This window comes from Vigna angularis, chromosome 6, assembly GCF_016808095.1.
Source record: "Vigna angularis cultivar LongXiaoDou No.4 chromosome 6, ASM1680809v1, whole genome shotgun sequence".
Taxonomy (NCBI): Eukaryota; Viridiplantae; Streptophyta; class Magnoliopsida; order Fabales; family Fabaceae; genus Vigna; species Vigna angularis.
Window position 1 is genome coordinate 22,029,034 of NC_068975.1, and position 17,802 is coordinate 22,046,835.

General features: G+C 31.4%; 3 protein-coding genes across 6 annotated transcripts; 2 read left to right on the plus strand and 1 right to left on the minus strand.

Moving 5' to 3' along the window:
- The first annotated feature begins 351 nt into the window (after window positions 1-351).
- On the plus strand, window positions 352-2,962 carry LOC108341481 (transcription factor MYB119-like). The gene is made up of 3 exons (XM_017579157.1): window positions 352-767; window positions 864-990; window positions 2,321-2,962. Exons 1-3 carry the CDS (start codon window positions 352-354, stop codon window positions 2,960-2,962), a joined length of 1,185 nt encoding a protein of 394 aa, XP_017434646.1.
- Window positions 2,963-7,979: 5,017 nt separating this feature from the next.
- LOC108342204 (GDP-mannose transporter GONST2) lies at window positions 7,980-11,980 on the plus strand. Of its 4 annotated transcripts, none has more exons than XM_052879404.1 (10): window positions 7,980-8,290; window positions 9,002-9,198; window positions 9,483-9,693; window positions 9,886-10,025; window positions 10,186-10,315; window positions 10,809-10,907; window positions 11,069-11,223; window positions 11,303-11,419; window positions 11,581-11,678; window positions 11,775-11,980. In XM_052879404.1, the coding sequence occupies exons 2-10, from the start codon at window positions 9,011-9,013 to the stop codon at window positions 11,816-11,818; spliced, it is 1,182 nt and encodes a 393-aa protein (XP_052735364.1). In that variant the 5' UTR covers window positions 7,980-8,290; window positions 9,002-9,010; the 3' UTR covers window positions 11,819-11,980. The 4 variants fall into 4 exon arrangements, with proteins under 4 accessions (XP_052735364.1, XP_052735363.1, XP_017435417.1 ...); XM_052879403.1 differs by having other exon boundaries at window positions 7,981-8,432; XM_017579928.2 differs by having other exon boundaries at window positions 7,982-8,753.
- Window positions 11,981-15,540: 3,560 nt separating this feature from the next.
- Window positions 15,541-17,349, minus strand: LOC108341815 (uncharacterized). The gene has a single exon (XM_017579467.2). The coding sequence runs from the start codon at window positions 16,904-16,906 to the stop codon at window positions 15,761-15,763; it is 1,146 nt and encodes a 381-aa protein (XP_017434956.1). The 5' UTR covers window positions 16,907-17,349; the 3' UTR covers window positions 15,541-15,760.
- Window positions 17,350-17,802: the final 453 nt, after the last annotated feature.

Sequence of the window (17,802 nt, forward strand, 5' to 3'; positions counted from 1 at the left end):
TTAATATCAATTACACCTACTATTAAAATATTCAACAACTTTTCATAAGCCAAATTTGTAGAAAAATTCAAAAGTGAATCTAGAATTAAAACACATTATAAAGTGAAATAAAAGGTTAAGTTAATACAGCAGATTCTTCCTTAGTCCAATGGAAGTCGAGGAGTTACACCATCTCTAACTCGTAATTTTTGAATAAATAGTGCATAAACCTTGTTTTCTAATCCATGCAAATGTGTATAATATAATAACCATCGTTTATCCACCATTTTTTCCCCTCACAAAATCCCTTAAGACCTTACCATAAACAAAGTTCTTTCCCTTTCTGATATCTTTCTCCATTATATATCTTTCATGAAAGACATAGGAGGAGGTGGTGCCATTATTCCAGTTAATGGATCTAACCCTTCAAAGTCTTCTGTTGGTCCTCCTTTGACAGCCATAGAGAGGTTTTTGTGGGGACAACAGAGCCATTCCTCTCAGCAACAGCCACAGAATGTTGCAAACAATATCCATGCAAGTGTTTTGGATGGTTTTGGTGGCTCAAACTACAACATTTTTTGGCATAATGGTGGTAGGGAAGTGAACTTTGTTGAAAAGCTTTTAGCAAATGAAGTGGAAGGTCTGAATTGGACACAACAAGTACCTCCACTGTGTTTGAAAGAAGATTTGCTTGTGTCGGGAAAGAACAGAAAAGGGGTGGGACGAAAACCTAAGGAAGGGTCTTCTGTACCTTGGATCAAAGGCCAGTGGACTGAAGAAGAAGACAGGTTGATAAATCATGAGAATAATCAATACCCTTTTCTGCATCCTTTTCATTTATGAACTGTTTTCTGATATCTTGTTTGTTATTGCTGTGATCAAAGGAAACTGGTAAAGTTGGTGAAGCAACATGGTACAGGGAAATGGTCTCAGATAGCAGAAAAGTTGGATGGAAGGGCTGGGAAGCAGTGTAGAGAGAGATGGCATAATCATCTGCGTCCTGATATTAAGGTATGTCAATTAGTCGCTTGATCTTCCTGCTAATTTTTATGCTATTTCTTTTTATAATTTTTACTTATTTCCATTGTGTATTTTAAGAAAGTTTAATCTTAGAAGAAGTGAGAAAAAAACCATGCCCTAGGGTTATGTTATTTGAACGATCAGCTTCAGTGTATATTTCTCTGGTTTTTTTAGAACAAAAGAAACCTCAAAATTAGTCTGTCTAACAAGGGTTTTTCAAGTTGATAAAAAGAAAAACAAGAAATTTTCAACATATGATGTGTTAATGACGAAGTATCTGGGCATAGATTCAGTTTTTTCAAGGTTTATTTCGAATTTTCAAATGGATCACTTTCCATATATTTCCTTTTCTGTATGCGTATAAACATGGATAAAGATTAAAACTGGTTGGATTAGACATTCATATATTCCTGTTTTGGTCAATGTTTGTCTCATAAAATTTCCTAAAATTATAGCATTATTGCTTCTAACATTTCGATAACTTTATTCTTAATAATAGTAAAAACTCCTATGATTAAGTCACAACACTTACTTATTAACTTAATTTTATTCTTAATAATTTTGAAACTTCTATGATTAAGATTACCTAATACTGCTTTTAACAATTTGATAATTTTATTTCTAATAATATCAAAAACTTCTCTTATTAAGTTAAAATATTAATTAGTTTAAATAGTACTCTGACTATTTTTTATTTAATTTAAATATGAAAATATTTATATTATATTAGCACTATTTATATAGAAAAATAATTAATTATTTACTTATTTTTTATGATTATTTTGAGGAAAAATCTCCCTTTTAACTGTTTATTTACTTATTTTAATGTTTAAACTAAAAATTTATAAATTAAAAACCCTTTTATAAATATATAAATTATTTTTAATAATTTATCAAAGTAAGCTTATAAAACAAAAAAAATACAATTATAAACATAAATAATTTCTACATTAATAAAAATCACTTATTTTGCATATTTATTTTTTAAAATTTCCTTTATTTTTAAGTTTAAACAAATTCTATATATATATATATATATATATATATATATTAATTTCAACTTTTTAAAATAATAAAATTCTAAATGTGCAAATATGATTACAATAAAAAGTAATTTTAAACCGCTTCTATAAAACCAATATTTATACATTTTTTGAGAATAAAGATTTCATGAAAATGAGCAAATATAAATTAGCTTTTATTTTTTAAATTCTGTAGAAAATAATTTTTATTCGGACTATCTTTTATTTATCTAATATAAATTTATTTTTGTATCGTACAATTTTTAAACTATAATTTTTGTGTGTATTTGATATTACAGAAAGATGCTTGGAGTGAAGAAGAAGAAAAAATCTTAGTAAAATATCATGCCGAGTTTGGAAATCGATGGGCAGAAATTGCTAAACAGATAAAAGGAAGAACCGAAAATGCAATAAAAAACCATTGGAATGCCACAAAGAGGAGACAAAACTCAAGAAGAAAGAACAAAAGAGCAGGAATGGGAAATGGAAAGCCATTGTCCTCTATTCTGCAAGACTACATCAAAAGTCTGTCTCTAAGCAACACTTCAAATACCTCTGTGGAACAAACATTAGCATCACAACAGTTATCTGATATTGCCACCAACAGCAATTTCTCACTAATGTCTGAGACCTATGATGATGAGATTTCCTTCATGCAACAATTTTTCGATGAAAACAATGTCATTGCTGAATCTGTTAAGCAGACCAAAACTTTGAACAACTCTTCTGCAGGCTTTAATGGTTATCATCATCAAAGCAGTAACAATAGTCAGTTTCTCACTGAACTCACTCAATCAGGATCTGTTGTTCATTCAAACTCACAAATGTCCTTTGATGAGAGTCTTTTCCTCTCTAAAAGGACTCCTATAGGTTTTGATGTCTGTCTCTCTCATGGAACTGCGAAGCAAAATTGGTTATGGGAAAGAGGGATAGGGATATAGCAGAATTCGTTTTTTCTAATTGTCAGTTTTTGCACAGTAAGAACATCTTAACTTAAGATGGTTTAGTCTATGGCTTTTATATTTTGGTAGATTTTGGAATAATAAACTATGTTGTTAGTACATAGTGGATTACTATGAATATATATTATAGTGCCACGTTGTTTGGCTGTTTTATACTGTCTCTTAAGGGTTAAAAAAACTTCTTTTTGTTACCAAGATCGTTTATCCTTTTTCTTTCAAGTTTGAGAGTGTCAAGATTGAAATCATTAGATAATCATGGATTCAATGTTTTATTTAACTCTTTTTATGTAACATATCTTATTTCCCTACATTAAAAACTGTCATAAGAGTACTTAAGATGCACCAAATCATAGACCTACAATAAAATTATAAATCAAGCTAGTAATCTATTAAGAGTAAGAGATAAAGCAACAGCACGAAATCAGTGTAATTTTGTTTCTCAAGATCACTGAAATAAGTCAATTTTTTTTAAAGAAATATATGGAAATAGGTAAATTGTGTCAATTTGTTCATATCTTATGAAAAAATTGTGTTAATTTAACATGGCTTCAGTGTATGATATAAAAGCCAGAATTTGTGTCAGACTTATATGATTTTTCTTAATAAAATCGTACCAGACATACATGACTTATCCATTTTCATACTTTTTGAAAATTTCGCCAATTTCAATAATTAAAAAAATGCAACATTTGTGCTGTAATTAGTTTAGATAAGAACTTATATGGAGGTGATTAAATAATTTTGATGTGTTGTTTGATTTGTCTACAACTAAAGCTATTGTTTATGCAATTTTATTTATATTCAGTCATTTTCTTTACTATATGTCTTTATGTTAATTAATTCAAACTTTTTGGAAAGGAGTGATGACATGGAAGTTTTAGGTAAGATTACAACTTTTACTTACGTAACAACTCATGTAATAGATCATTATATATTAATTATGATTTACAACAACTACGTCACGCAGATAAATAAAAAAAGTTTATTCGTGAAATGACACATGCCTTTTCTCGATCCTATATATAATAAGTTTTTTCTCATTTGTTTCATAGTTTGTTCAGTTAAATATAAATTAATACAAAAGTTTCTGAACTTATCGATGGAATGATATTGATGGAAATATGTTTGTTGATAAATTAACATTATCGATGAATTTTATTTACAAAATTTCAAAAAATTTCAAATGTTATGAATGATTTTATCGACAAAATTATTATCGACGAATTTATTTTATTAGTAAAATTTGTCAATAATGCATATTTTAATTACAAAAATAGTAAAAAAATTTCTGCTCATTTTTTATTTATCGATAGATTTTTTTCGTCAATAAAATTTGTCAATAGTGTATATTTCACATATAATGAAAAATTTGTTTGTAAAATATGCTGGTAAAACAAACCAAAATTTTCTCGTCCATTTTTTCTCTCTATACGTGAGACATTGTCGTTATATATTCTCTCTTTCTCTCTCTCTCGCATTTCTTCCTCATTTGCGCGAGGAGTTTCTTCTTCTCCATCTTCCATCATCTTTTTCTTCTCTTCCACTCTATTGTAGCTACAAATCAAGATCACCTCCATCTTCGTTCAACAAGGGCCCGCTCCATTCAGTCACCACCTCACACTACTATTACCACACGCTTTGCTCTAAGTTCGACCAACACCAAAGTTTATCATTGCCTTTAATGTGTTCAATCTTTTGTATTGGTAAAAATAAAAAAAAAAAGAGCGGAAGAAGGAGAGCGGAGGAAAAAGATAAAACAAATCACGATATTTACCGATAGATTTATCGATGGATTTTTCTGTCGGTAATTACCGACGGATTTACTGACAAAATTTTTTCGTCTATAACTATCAATGGAAAAATATGTTGATAAAACTGATGGAAAAAAAAATTATCGATAAAATTAACCGACAATAGTTTTATCAACGAATTTTTTATCGTCAATAATTTTAATTTACCGACAAATTTTACATATTATCGACAAATTTTAACCGTCAGTAATATCAATTGTTCTTGTAGTAGTAATTACATGTGATGTGTAATAAATACTTCCATCACATGAATTAAATATTAACTTTTTTTAGTTTTTTTTTCTTTATTTTTTTCATAAATTAATATTGATGATAACATAAAATAAATAAAAATATTTCAGGATTTAGTTTTGTAAAAATATTCAAAAAATGTTAGACTTATTAAGTATTATGTGAGTGCTAGAGAAAGTAGGTTTAGTTTAAAAAGTATGTACTAAGAGAAAGACTAAAAATTTAAAAGAAGTTGAATATTCAATTTTGTATAAAGTAGGTGACACAATAATATAATGAAAAATAAATAAATATCAAATACTTTAATTTTAATGTAAATTTGTATTTTGGATCCTACAATCTGTTATATAGATTTGGAAGAAAATCTAAAAGGTAAATTATATTCCGAATTATACAATTTATAATTTAAACTTACATTTTAAATTATATAATTTGTAATATAAATTTGAAAAATAATTTGAGATGTAAATTACATTTTAAATTGAATAATCTATAGAATGGTATAATCTGAAATGAAATGTAAATTTAAATTCTAAATTATATAATTTATATTTTAAATTGTACAATGAATTTGAAAATCTAAATCATTTCACTTAAGACTGGGAAGGTGCAAGAAGTAAATATGGGTGTGCAGCAAGAAATTCCCATCAGTAATGTAGCCCCAGAAAGGAACCCAAAAATAGAATTTTGGGCTGGTGGATTCATTTGGGCCTATGTGTGTCATATTTTCATTTAGAGGGTTACTCCCTACACCACCCCACTTTGCTCCCTGCACCACCACATTTTTTTAAAATTCCAAAACTATCTTTTATATTTTAAAATATCCTACATCCCTTCTCTTTTCTTCAACGGATGTCAACATCCGTTGAAGAAAAAATTCTTCCACGGACATGCCACATCCGTTAACAGATGTGGCGACATCCATTGCCTTTTTTTGTTTTTTAGTTTTTAGTTTTTTTATTTTTTTTGTTTTAAATTAATATATAAATATTATTTAATTATTTTAAAATTATTACTTAATTATTTATAAATTAATTTTATTTTATTTAATAAAATAATTATTATTAATTTTAATTTATGTATTATTATTTAAATAATAATTAAAAAATTTATTATAATTATATTAAAACGGATGTGTCACATCCGTTAATGTGGGGACATCCGTTGCTTTTTTTGTTTTTTAGTTTATCTTTTTTATTTTTTTTGTTTTAAATTAATATATAAATATAATTTAATTATTTTAAAATTATTACTTAATTATTTATAAATTAATTTTATTTTATTTAATAAAATAATTATTATTAATTTTAATTTATGTATTATTATTTAAATAATAATTAAATATTCTTTTATAAATATATGAAAACGGATGTGCCAGATGTGGCAACATCCGTTACCTTTTTTTTGTTTTTTAGTTTTTAGTTTTTTAATTTTTTATGTTTTAAATTAATATATAAATATTGTTTAATTTTTTAAAAATTATTATTTAATTTTTTATAAGTTAATTTTATTTTATTTAATAAAATAATTATTATTATTTTAATTTATATATTATTATTTAAATAATAAATAAAAAACTTTTTAAAAATCTATTAAACGGATGTGGTCACTGAAGTTTTTTTTTAAAAATAAAAATAATAAACTAAAATATAAAATTGTAAATGGATGTTATGGATGTCAACATGAAACGGATCCATTTTATAGAAGGACAAATAAGATATGAGGAGGTGTAGGGAGCGGTTGGTGGTGGTGGAGGGAGCAACTCTCTTTCATTTAAGTGGGAAAAGTGGTATTTTTATTAAGAAAACTTAAACAAACTTTTGGTGTCAATAATGTATAATTTTGATTTTATAAAAATTTATTTATCTATTTGTACACAAATGAAACTAAGGAGATTAATAAAAGGGAATTTAAGTTAAAAGATCTATGTCATAAAATCATATTTTTTGGTATAATTTTTCTGTTGGATAAAATTAAATTTCAGTAGTATAATTTATTATATCAACAATATGATGTAATGTATGACAAAGCTACCTATTCCCATTACAGATTATGTTATTAATAGATATTTAATTAATAATTTAATTTTGTTCAGAAAAATTTATATCAACGGGACTTCCATTTTTCCGGGGTTCTTTAGTAACTATATAAAACATATTAATGATTAAAATTTGAACATAAATTCTGGATATATATATTTTTTAAATTTATAGAATATGTTCACAGAAAAAAAAATAAGAATTGGGAAATATCCAAATTTAATCTTAAAATTAGTCAATGAAACTATTGTTAATAGAGTTTTGTGTTTGAAAAAAACATTTATCATACTCTTAGTAATTAACTTTAAACCTTAATAATTTTCTTATCTTGTGGAGTGTTTTGTCCAATGGAGGAAGGTTTTCGTAAACCCAATAAATACATCATGTTTTGTAAATCAGTATAGTAGAAATGCCTAAATATCAACATTGAGACCTTGGACTACATAGCTTGCATAAAAATACAAACTGTTTTTGTTGAGCACTCATTTATATATTAGTTTTATGTTTACCTATGTATTTTAATGCAGACGGGTTGTTATTATGATTTATTAAGAATGTCTCTGTGCTAGCAATAGTGATTTTTTCAGGTTTAAATATTAATTTAGTCTTTATCTTCGTTCAGTTATTTAATTTAGTCTTTATCTTCGTTCAGTTATTTAATTTAGTCTTTATCTTCGTTCAGTTATTTAATTTAGTCTTTATCTTCGTTCAGTTATTTAATTTAGTCTTTATCTTCGTTCAGTTATTTAATTTAGTCTTTATCTTCGTTCAGTTATTTAATTTAGTCATAGTATTTTCTTTTTAATTTGATTATAATTTTCATTAATTTTATTTGCTGATAAAAAAATTCAAGTTGGAGGTGTCCATTTCAAAGAATGGAAAAGTTTAAGGTTTGAGGAGTTTGTGGATGTGACGTTGGCACGTCTGTATTCCTTAAAGAAAGGAAAAACCATGAAATGGTTACATTGATTCATACGAAAACCCATTTACCCTTCTTTCATTTCACTCACTTCACTTCTTCTTCAAGCCATCTTCATGGCACCTTCATTCAGGTTGACTTGGGAGCCCTGGGAATCCGCTCCATCTTCATTATTCTACTTCATTACCGCTTCTCTCCCACATGGAACCTCCGCTTCACACTATCACCTTAATTGCTCTTCCCTTTGCGTGTTCTTCAAAAAGTTTCAACTTTTACTTCGTCAGTTCCCTTTTTCCGCAACTGGGTAGTAAGTGCGGGTTCTCCATTCCCCTGGAAAATTTCCCACCTTTTTTTTTTCCATGTGGACACTCGTCATTTAGTTCAAGTTTGAATCTTTTTGAATGATCTCACTGCGGACACTCTGCGTATGGTAGTTATCCTGTGCACAAGTGAGAACCCCACTTGTTTTCTTTTTTCTGGAGGTTTTGAATTCCCCCTGTTTTTGCTGCTGTTTTCGTTTTGTAATCATTATTTTTGTTGCTTTGGTGCCCATTTATTTGCTGAATGGCCGCTTCCATTTCATCGTGGTCTTTTGTTCCAAACTGTGGTAGTGACTGTTTTATTGGAAATTGAGAATTGCGTGGGGCATCGCATGGTTTAAGGTTGAAATCCTTTTTTTAACTATGAAATGAATTTGTGTTGGAAGATGAAATAGCTCTTCTAGTCGATGAACTTCATTGTAGATTGTTTGTTGGTGGAAATATTTTCAGGTACTCCCCCTTATTTGATTTAAACTGTATTTATAATTTAGATATTGTGTTCAGAGAGTGAAACATCAATTAAAACCATCTTTCAAGATTTTCATTCTTTTGTAGTGTAGAAGTTACTTTTCTCAACATTTTTGTATAGTTTTTTTGTTGAATTTGTGATTTTCTCGTTACTCTACTCGAGAATTTGCATAAAGTGTAACTGTTCCATCTTGTCTGACTTTTTTTTTTCACCTTTTTCCTATGTTCAGGTTAATGAAATGTCGTCTGATTTTAAGTTAGACATTATTTATCAGCATGACCCTGAAGAACCAGGGTTAGGGGAGCGCATGATATCGGAAAAATTACTAGACGAAAGGACTAATGCCATGCACACAGTTCGCAAACAAGGAAACCTGTCAATCAACAACTTTGCTACAAACGCAGAACGCAGAGCTTTGAATGATAGGTGTGAAATAAATCTCTATGCATTCGTGCATTTTCCTTTATTTGCTTTGTTTCTATTCTGTCACTGTAAATTTTGCTCACATGACTTCATGTTCATATCAGTTATTTAGAATTCATCTCACTCAATTGTTCTGATATATGATCTGGTTTTTGGGTGGTTGAAATATCTTGTTCTAAATTGTGGGATTTTGGGTGCATGTTTAACCTTGTATACCATGATTGTTGATTTATTAAATAATAGTGGTTCTTAAGTAATACGTGGAATACATTCACCTTTACAAGCAGATTTCTTCTGAAAGCAAATAAGGCTACAATCAGTGATAATGTCAGTCTTGATGAAGAGGAAAAACATCATTTGCTTGGATCAGCCAAGAAGTCTGGACCTCTTATATCTGGAGCAGCTTATTGCATTTCTTCTTGCTCCATGATAATGTTGAACAAAATTGTTCTATCAGGTTATAATTTCAATGCGGGAGTATCGTTGATGCTTTATCAAGTAAGCTGGTCTTTATCCTTCTCCTTTCTCAGTGAGAGTGTTAAATGATGGCAAGAGGTTCTGAGTTTCTTATCAGATTATAATTCTTAATAACGATAGTCTCACTGCTTCGTGCCTAACTTCTTTCCTGGAGCCTGTTGTAAATGAAAAATCAGCAGTTATGTGATCATTATTCTTCCTTATACTTTGCAGAACTTTATCAGTACTCTGGTTGTTGTTCTTTTGGCTCTCTCTGGTAGAGTTGCACTTGAAAAGCTTAGCTGGAGGCTGATCAGGGTCTGGATCCCTGTCAATGTGGTCTTTATTGGCATGCTTGTCTCAGGCATGTATAGGTATTTTCTTTGTTAACATCAAAGAACATGTTGAACCTGCTTAGTAAGACACTTTTGAAAGGACTAGTTCTATCTTGCTGTTGCTCCACTGCTCTCTGTGTTAGCTAATGATCGTGGCTCCTATCTACACTTACGTCTTCTGGATCATTTTTCTTTTCAGTTTGAAATACATAAATGTTGCCATGGTGACAATTCTCAAGAACGTGACAAACATCTTAACGGCAATTGGAGAATTATATTTATTTCGGAAACGTCAGAATCCCAAAGTTTGGACAGCAATGTTTATGATGGTAAATGGCACTCTTAGATCGTACGTATTCATGTGCTGTTATTTTCAGACAAGTTGAGTTTAGTTACAGGTCAGGACCCTGTGTTCTAACACCTACTGTCTCCATTGGATGACTAAATCATCTTGTATTCTTGTTATATGAAAACTTCATGTACTTCTAGCAGTAAGTTCAAATAATTGTAAGTTTTAGTTTAGTCAAGGTGAAACATGCTGGATACTTCATGATGCAAATGCAACAATCCTTGGTAATGCAATGTGTTTGAAACATCTCTTTGTTCTGACATTTGTATGTCTGACTAATTCGACAACGTTTGCTGCTTCATCATGTCAGAAATCATGGAAAAGAAAATGCTGATAGTCTCATTAATTGGTCAAGTTGTATGATTAATCTTGAACAGTCCATGTTGTTCACTAAATTGCTAATAAGTCATATTAGCTATTGCTCATTTTAGTTTCTGAAGTATTTGTTGCTTCTCAATACAAAATTCATACAGATTATCTCTGCTGTCAGTGCCGGTATTACAGATCTCTCCTTTGATACAGTTGGTTATGCCTGGCAGATTATCAACTGTGTTCTTACTGCAAGCTATTCAGTACGTCTATTTATCCTTCGTTTCATGTCTAAATTCTTTAAAGAAACTTCTGATCAGTTTGATGCCAGGATTGATGGTTTTGAGAATGAGAACCTTCATTGGATCAAATTTCAGTTGTGTTCAATCCAAGCTTTGATTATCTGGTTTCCTTTGTGTGGCAGCTTACTCTTAGGTGGGTTATGGATGAAGCAAAAAAGTCAACAAAATCTGGATCTCTTAAAGAGGTGTCAATGGTGTTGCTGAACAATTTATTGTCCTTACCTTTTGCCATCATCTTGATTCTCCTTTTTGGAGAGTGGCATTATGTAATACATGCGTGAGTGAATGTGTTTCTCTTCTTCAGAATTCAATCATCCCTTTTACCTCCTCACCATTGTTTTCCTCTGGATTTCCAGCGACGTCATTAAGCTGCCGATGTTTTGGGTGGTTGCAACAGCCAGTGGACTAATTGGACTCTCCATCAGCTTCACCTCAATGTGGTTCTTGCATCAAACTGGCCCGACAACTTATAGGTACTTTTGTGGAGTAGAAATTCAATAATGCAGAGATGTAGCACAGGAATATGTTCAGTGATTTCTTATGGATAAATTCTTTACCATTTTACCAAATTTTACTGTTGCAGATGTTTCTTGTGATTTGAGTTCTGTCCAATGAATTTGTGTGTGTTTTACAGTCTTGTAGGCTCCTTGAACAAGATTCCAATCTCTATTGCTGGCATTTTGGTGTTCAAAGTTCCTCTCAGTGTATCAAATTTATTCAGCATTTTGTTTGGTAAATTCATTAAGAATCACTTCACTTTTTTCTTTATTTGGTAATGACTGCTTCCTTTTGATCTTACTGAAACAAAAAGTTGCACTCTGTTTTCAGGTCTTTTTGCTGGTGTACTCTTTGCAAGAGCCAAGATATCTTGATAACATTATACCTTACAAGTTACAATAACCTATATATGAAGTGTGTAAGAATTAATACAATATAGGATAACTATATAGATTTTTTATTAAAACTTATTGTAATTCTTGAGATATTGTATGGCCTGTTAATTTCAGTAAAAGATTTTGTAATTTGTTCTTGATTTGATGTATTCTTCTTATTCTTTTTCTTGAAGTAATGATCTGATGCTATTCTTTGACAAACATCCGAAAATGTAAATAAATTGTGTGAAATAAAAATAATGGACGGTCCAATTTAAGGAATAAAGCGGTTAATTAGATTTTGCTATTCAAGCAAATCTACCATAATTGTTTAAGTATTGCAAGCGATCATATCATTGCATTGCACAACCCACTATTTCATCAAGTTTTTGGTGGGAAAAGTTGTGAAATGGATTTATTTCATAAATTTGATTATAAGCATGATTGAATATTGTTATAATATATTATGATAAAATTTATCTTTTTTTTCGGGATAAATTTATGGATGCTGCTCCTCTACCACCACTCCTTCTCCTTCCACCTCCCCTAGTTTTTGAAAAAATAATTTAATTACAAAAATAACTTTTTTTTATTTTTAACTTTATTTATTTACAAACTCAAACCCTACCTATTTTTACTTTTCATTCGGTCCACGTCCCAACTCTCCTTCTTTCTTTTTTTATTCCCACCCCCACCCCAACTCCATTTTTTCTCATATCCCATCTCTAATTTGAGAAGCAGCATTATTATCTTTCTTGTTGGGTTCCGTTTGCGGCAGCAATAATGAGTGTTTGGAATTTGGGAAAGGTAACAACGAAAACACAGTATATGAAGGAAAGCCACGCAGAAAATATTTGCACCCACTTCTCTGAGGTCTTTGCCTCTTTCCTAAGTTTGTGTGTGTGCCCAAGTTTTTACTAAGGGTTTAATTACATTAACATTTCTCAGGTTGGGGGCACTAGCAGCGAACGTTTTGAACTTTCACAACAGTTTTTGCATAGCGTTTTGAAGTCACCATTTCCATTTAATACTGGAAAGCAGGCTGTTAAATTTTCTGCAAGGCTGGAGGAAAGAGGTAAAGACCTCACAGAAGTGGGTGCCCATATTTCTGAAGATTTAGCAGGGCACAATGTTGAATTTGAACTTTGTGTTGTTTTATTTCCAAACCGAGACAACATTGTTGGTTGCGATTGATTAACTATCTTAGACAACAACAAAAAATTTTACGTTAACTTAATCCCCGTAAATGATTTTTGTTTGGATTGAGGAACAAATTTTTTATTAATATGTATAAGTTTGAGAAGAAATCGAAAGAAGAGAAATAAAAAATAGGAGATGAAAAGAAACAGATATAGTAGGGTGGGAGGGGGTGGGAATGTGAAAAAAAAAAGAAAAAGAGTTGGGAAGTGAGATTGAGAGAAAAGTATAAATGGGTAGGGTTTTACTTTAAAGTAAATAAATAGAGTTAAAATTAAAAATGGTTATTTTGTAATTAATTTTTTTTTATAAAAAGTTGGGGAGGTGGAGGGAGAAGGAGTGATGGTGGAGGGAGCAACACCCTAAATTTATTGATAACTTATTTTAAGATAATCAATCTTATTTAGATATAATAAAAGACAGTTTTTGAATAGACGACTATAAAAAAAGGTATCTATGAAGCCAAAAGAGAAAATAATCGATGAAAATTTTCAGAGTAATTTAAAGCTATAAGTGTGAGAAAAAAAAAAATCTTTTACCTCTTTTGGTCTCCATAAATTAGGTTTATAGTTTAGAAAATAAAAAATATAAAAAAACACCTAAAATAATGGAACAGTATGTATTTCTGCATCCTAATAATGAAGCAAATTTAGAATAAATGTTTTAAAACAGTTTTTTTAATCTCTTGTTTAAGAAATAGGTATAATTTAATTTTTAAGAAATAGAAAATTGTTTTTTTAAATAGAACATAATAAACTATAATGTTAAAAAAACAATTGTTAAGGGAATTTTTTAGTTATAAATTTCACCATGTGTTTGAGAGCAAGTTTTCCAAGGATGTTATAGAACATGTGATGTTATTGAACTTGAATCTTCAAAGCAATTCTTATAATTATTTTTGTGTTTTCTTTGACGTGATTTTGCATTAAATGTTTTATTTTTGTTAACATTTCTTTTGTTAATAACCATACATGTTTTATGAAATTGGCGCTTTCAATGGTTATCAATATTGATTAAACTCTTTTATTAGTTAATTATCAAAATATATAATACTTCTCCAAAATTATCTAGTTATCAGACAACTTTTAATTTTGAAATATTTATAAAATTTAGGTTGGGGAGTAAAGTCAGAAGATCACATGATACACTTCATAGTTTTTTCCTTTGCCAAACTTTCAAAAGAGGGAATATTTATCTAAAAGTCTAAAACAACCTTTCCTCTTTTTCCACACTATATTCATAGATAATTGGTCCAATAAATAAAGTGTTTGATTTTCTTTAACTAATGTCATAAATTATACAAGAAATAAAATAAATAAGTGTTTGAATATAATTTCACACGATTAAATTATTCTAGAGTAGTTGTTGGTGTTAGGTTGTGAAATTTCTTTTAGCTCTTTTTGTATCTAGTTATTTATCCGAGCCAGTGAGAAAGTTTATTGTCTAGAAAACATTATTTAGTATTCGAATTCGAGAATTTTAATTAAATTAAAATGGTTTTATGTTATTTGATAATAATATACTTTATATCTAATTATTTATAATATCTAATTGTTTGCAAAGTTTGTGTCCTCAAAAAAACTGAGAGATAACTCTTTGCGGGTTCGTGTTATCCTGTATAATTATTAGAAAGTAGATTTTTAAGACTAACTCAACCTCACAAAACTGTAAGGTTTGTACCTTACTTATATATTATAATTTGACTTTATCTTTGGTCGATGTGAGATTTCCAACACATTCCCTTCACGTCGAGGTATAAACATCTCGTACGTGATAGTAGAAATTAGATGATCCGATAACGGTCCGATTGCGAATAAAATAAAAATAAAATAACTTTTCACTTACCTGTCAAACATATAGACGACGTTTATAATATTATAAACGTCAGTGCCCATAACATACGTTAAGAATGTATAATACTAGTAATTGACATATAAATGCACTTACCGAAACCTTATAAAACTCTTCTATGTATATTCGAAAATAATTTTTCTTTTTATCCCGAAAATCTTACAAGAAGAAGAAAACCAAACATGCACGTAGCTTTTTAAAATCAACGTGCTTTGTTATTGTGAAGTTGTTGAGAAAGCAAATCAAACCTAAATGTTCTTCATATAGCAAAAGCCTTGGAAGTCCTTACAAATACGCCAACACTGCATGCTTCAAAATCAACGTTTCAATTATGGCTTCGTTCCACTAGTTGACATAACTAATCAAAACGAAGCGTTTTCCCTCTCAGAAGAAACTAACAAGTCATTCATTAAAAACAAGAATGGAAAATTAGGGCATCCTGTTCTGCATGAAATCGCTTTTTAACTTTTGACAAGTTAGGAATCATTCAAAACCTACGAAACAAACAAACCAAAGAACGTTAGTTAAATAAGAATTGCTCAGGTAAAACCTTAAAATTTTCACAAACTTTACTGTTGGAAAAGCAATGATGATACCAAATTCAAGAAAATCATTAACTAAGAACAGAAAAAAAAATAAAAAAAAAAGACCTAGTATAACACAACCAAGAGGAATTCACGAAAAGTCTTAGATACACCAATTTCTATACCATAATGTGTCAATTTAATGCACAAAATTTCGTGCACAAGGGTCTAATAATAACCCAGATTATGAAAAACCAAAAAAAAAACATGTCTCAGCTACAAATTACTTAGCCAAATTAAAATTACAATCCAACGTTGGATCGACCGAGCTCACATAATCATCTTCATCACAGCCATTGAATACATCACGTCACACAGTATACACAATCACGAAGCAAGGAAGAACAGCCCTAGGATTAAACACCAACAACTCCTCCTCGTCAAGCCGCGTGTAAACTCCAGTCTCTGACCTCGCCATTACCGAATCAAAACCACCATCAGCTTTTTCGGCGTCGTCTGAATCGGATCCAACCCGACCCGCAATGACCCTACAAACGAGCATGGCCCGTTTGACATTCATGAAGCCGAATTCTCGTTCCACGTCATCTGGTATAGCCACGTGTGCACGCCAGCTGGTGGACAGCGTGGCAATTCCGTCGAGTTTAGGGGAAAACCCCGACTTAATAATTCCACATATATTACAAAATTGCTGAGAACAAATTGACGAATCCCCACTGTGTCCCAAGTCGCACAGAAACGTGGAGCAGTGGAAGCGCATGAGCTCGTTCCCGTCGGCGATGCAGCGCTCGTCGCGGCGGCGCGTGAGGGATCCGTTACGCGCCGCTTTGGACTTGACGACCTCGCGGTACTCCTCGAACTTGGCGAGGATCTTTGGGCTGTTGTGGATCTTGAGGATGCGGGTTATGGTGGGGGAGGGTTTGGATTCAGGCCAACCCGATTTGAAGATGATCTGGACGATGTTGTGACCTGGGTCGGATCCGGATAGGTCCGAAACCGCGTGTTTGAGGGTTTGGTGGGTTTCCAAGAGGTGGGGTTTCTGGAAGATCTCGCCGCAGGCGGTGCAGGGGAAGATGTCGTTGCGGAGAGGGAAGAAGAGGTTGGTGTCGGCGGAAATGTCGGATTCGGGACAAGACCCGGGTTGTTTTCTGTCCGGGTCGGGTTGTGTTAGTGAAATGAGGGAGTGTGCTGCTGCGGGGGAGACGGAGGTTGTGGAGGTGGGGGCGGTAGATTGAGGGGATAATTGGGAGGTGGCGGTTTTGGGGGTTTTGCAGGATTTGGTGGAAAGAAGGTGTTTAATGAAATGCCAAGAAGAGGACAGGGCTTTGTGGGTTTTGAATTTTGGGTGGGAAGGGGAGGAGGGTGAGATTTTGCGTTTCTTTGATGGTGGCGTTTTTTTTCCTCCGGCGGTGGTGGTGAAGATGAAGCAGCCAAGGTGGACCAAGAGGATGAGGAGATAAAGGAACTTGTTGAAGAAGGTGGCAATGGATGATGCCATAAGTTGTAAGGCAGAAAAAGAATGAATCTTTTGTGGTCACTTACCTAAATCTGTGGGGGCTTCTGAGGTTGTGAATGATGGTGTAGGCTAAGTAGGCATGGTGGTGAATGGTGCAACCGGGGTGGTGTTTGTGAATCATTTCATAGGGAGAAGATGAAATGAGTTAGGGTGAAGAAGGGAAGAAAGTGAAGAAAGGAAAAGAAAGAAAGAAAGAAAGAATGCAAAGGAAGGTTGATGGGAGAGAGGGGTGTAGGGTGGGGGCGTTAGAACAGAAGAAGAATAAAGATAAAGAGACTAAAAAGAGTAGGTGGAACGCAACTTCACAGCGTTAACTAAGCAAAGCAAGCACTGATCTCTGTTTCTTTCTTACTGTGGTGTGCCCCAGAAAGAGATTATTATATGAGGAAAGGAAGAAGAAGAAGCTAAGGATATAGTGTTGCTGCGTTGATGATGTATAAGCTTTAACCGAAAGTAACGGTACGTGATTCAATCTATAATATATACTGTGTTTGGTTTGCTAATTTGAGCTTGAATTCAGGGTGGAAAGTCATTCTGTGGTGGCACTGCTTCTACACGGTTAAGCAATTATGAAGCAAGAAATTATCTCAGATTTACCTCACCTTCCCTCTGGTTTTCTTCTGCCAACAATCATTGACGTGGATTAGTAGTAATTATCAAGCATTAAGTAATTAAATAAGCTCAATAATTAAATAAAGAAGAAGCATAATTTACACACTGAATGCTTTTGGTAATGTGACTGACTTATCATATCTTATCCACGATTTTTAAGTTTTACTATATATTTGTTGCATTCCTTCATAAATATAATTATTATATTTATTGTTTGGGTTGGAATTAACTATTAATACACCCTTTCACTCAATTACTTTACATAA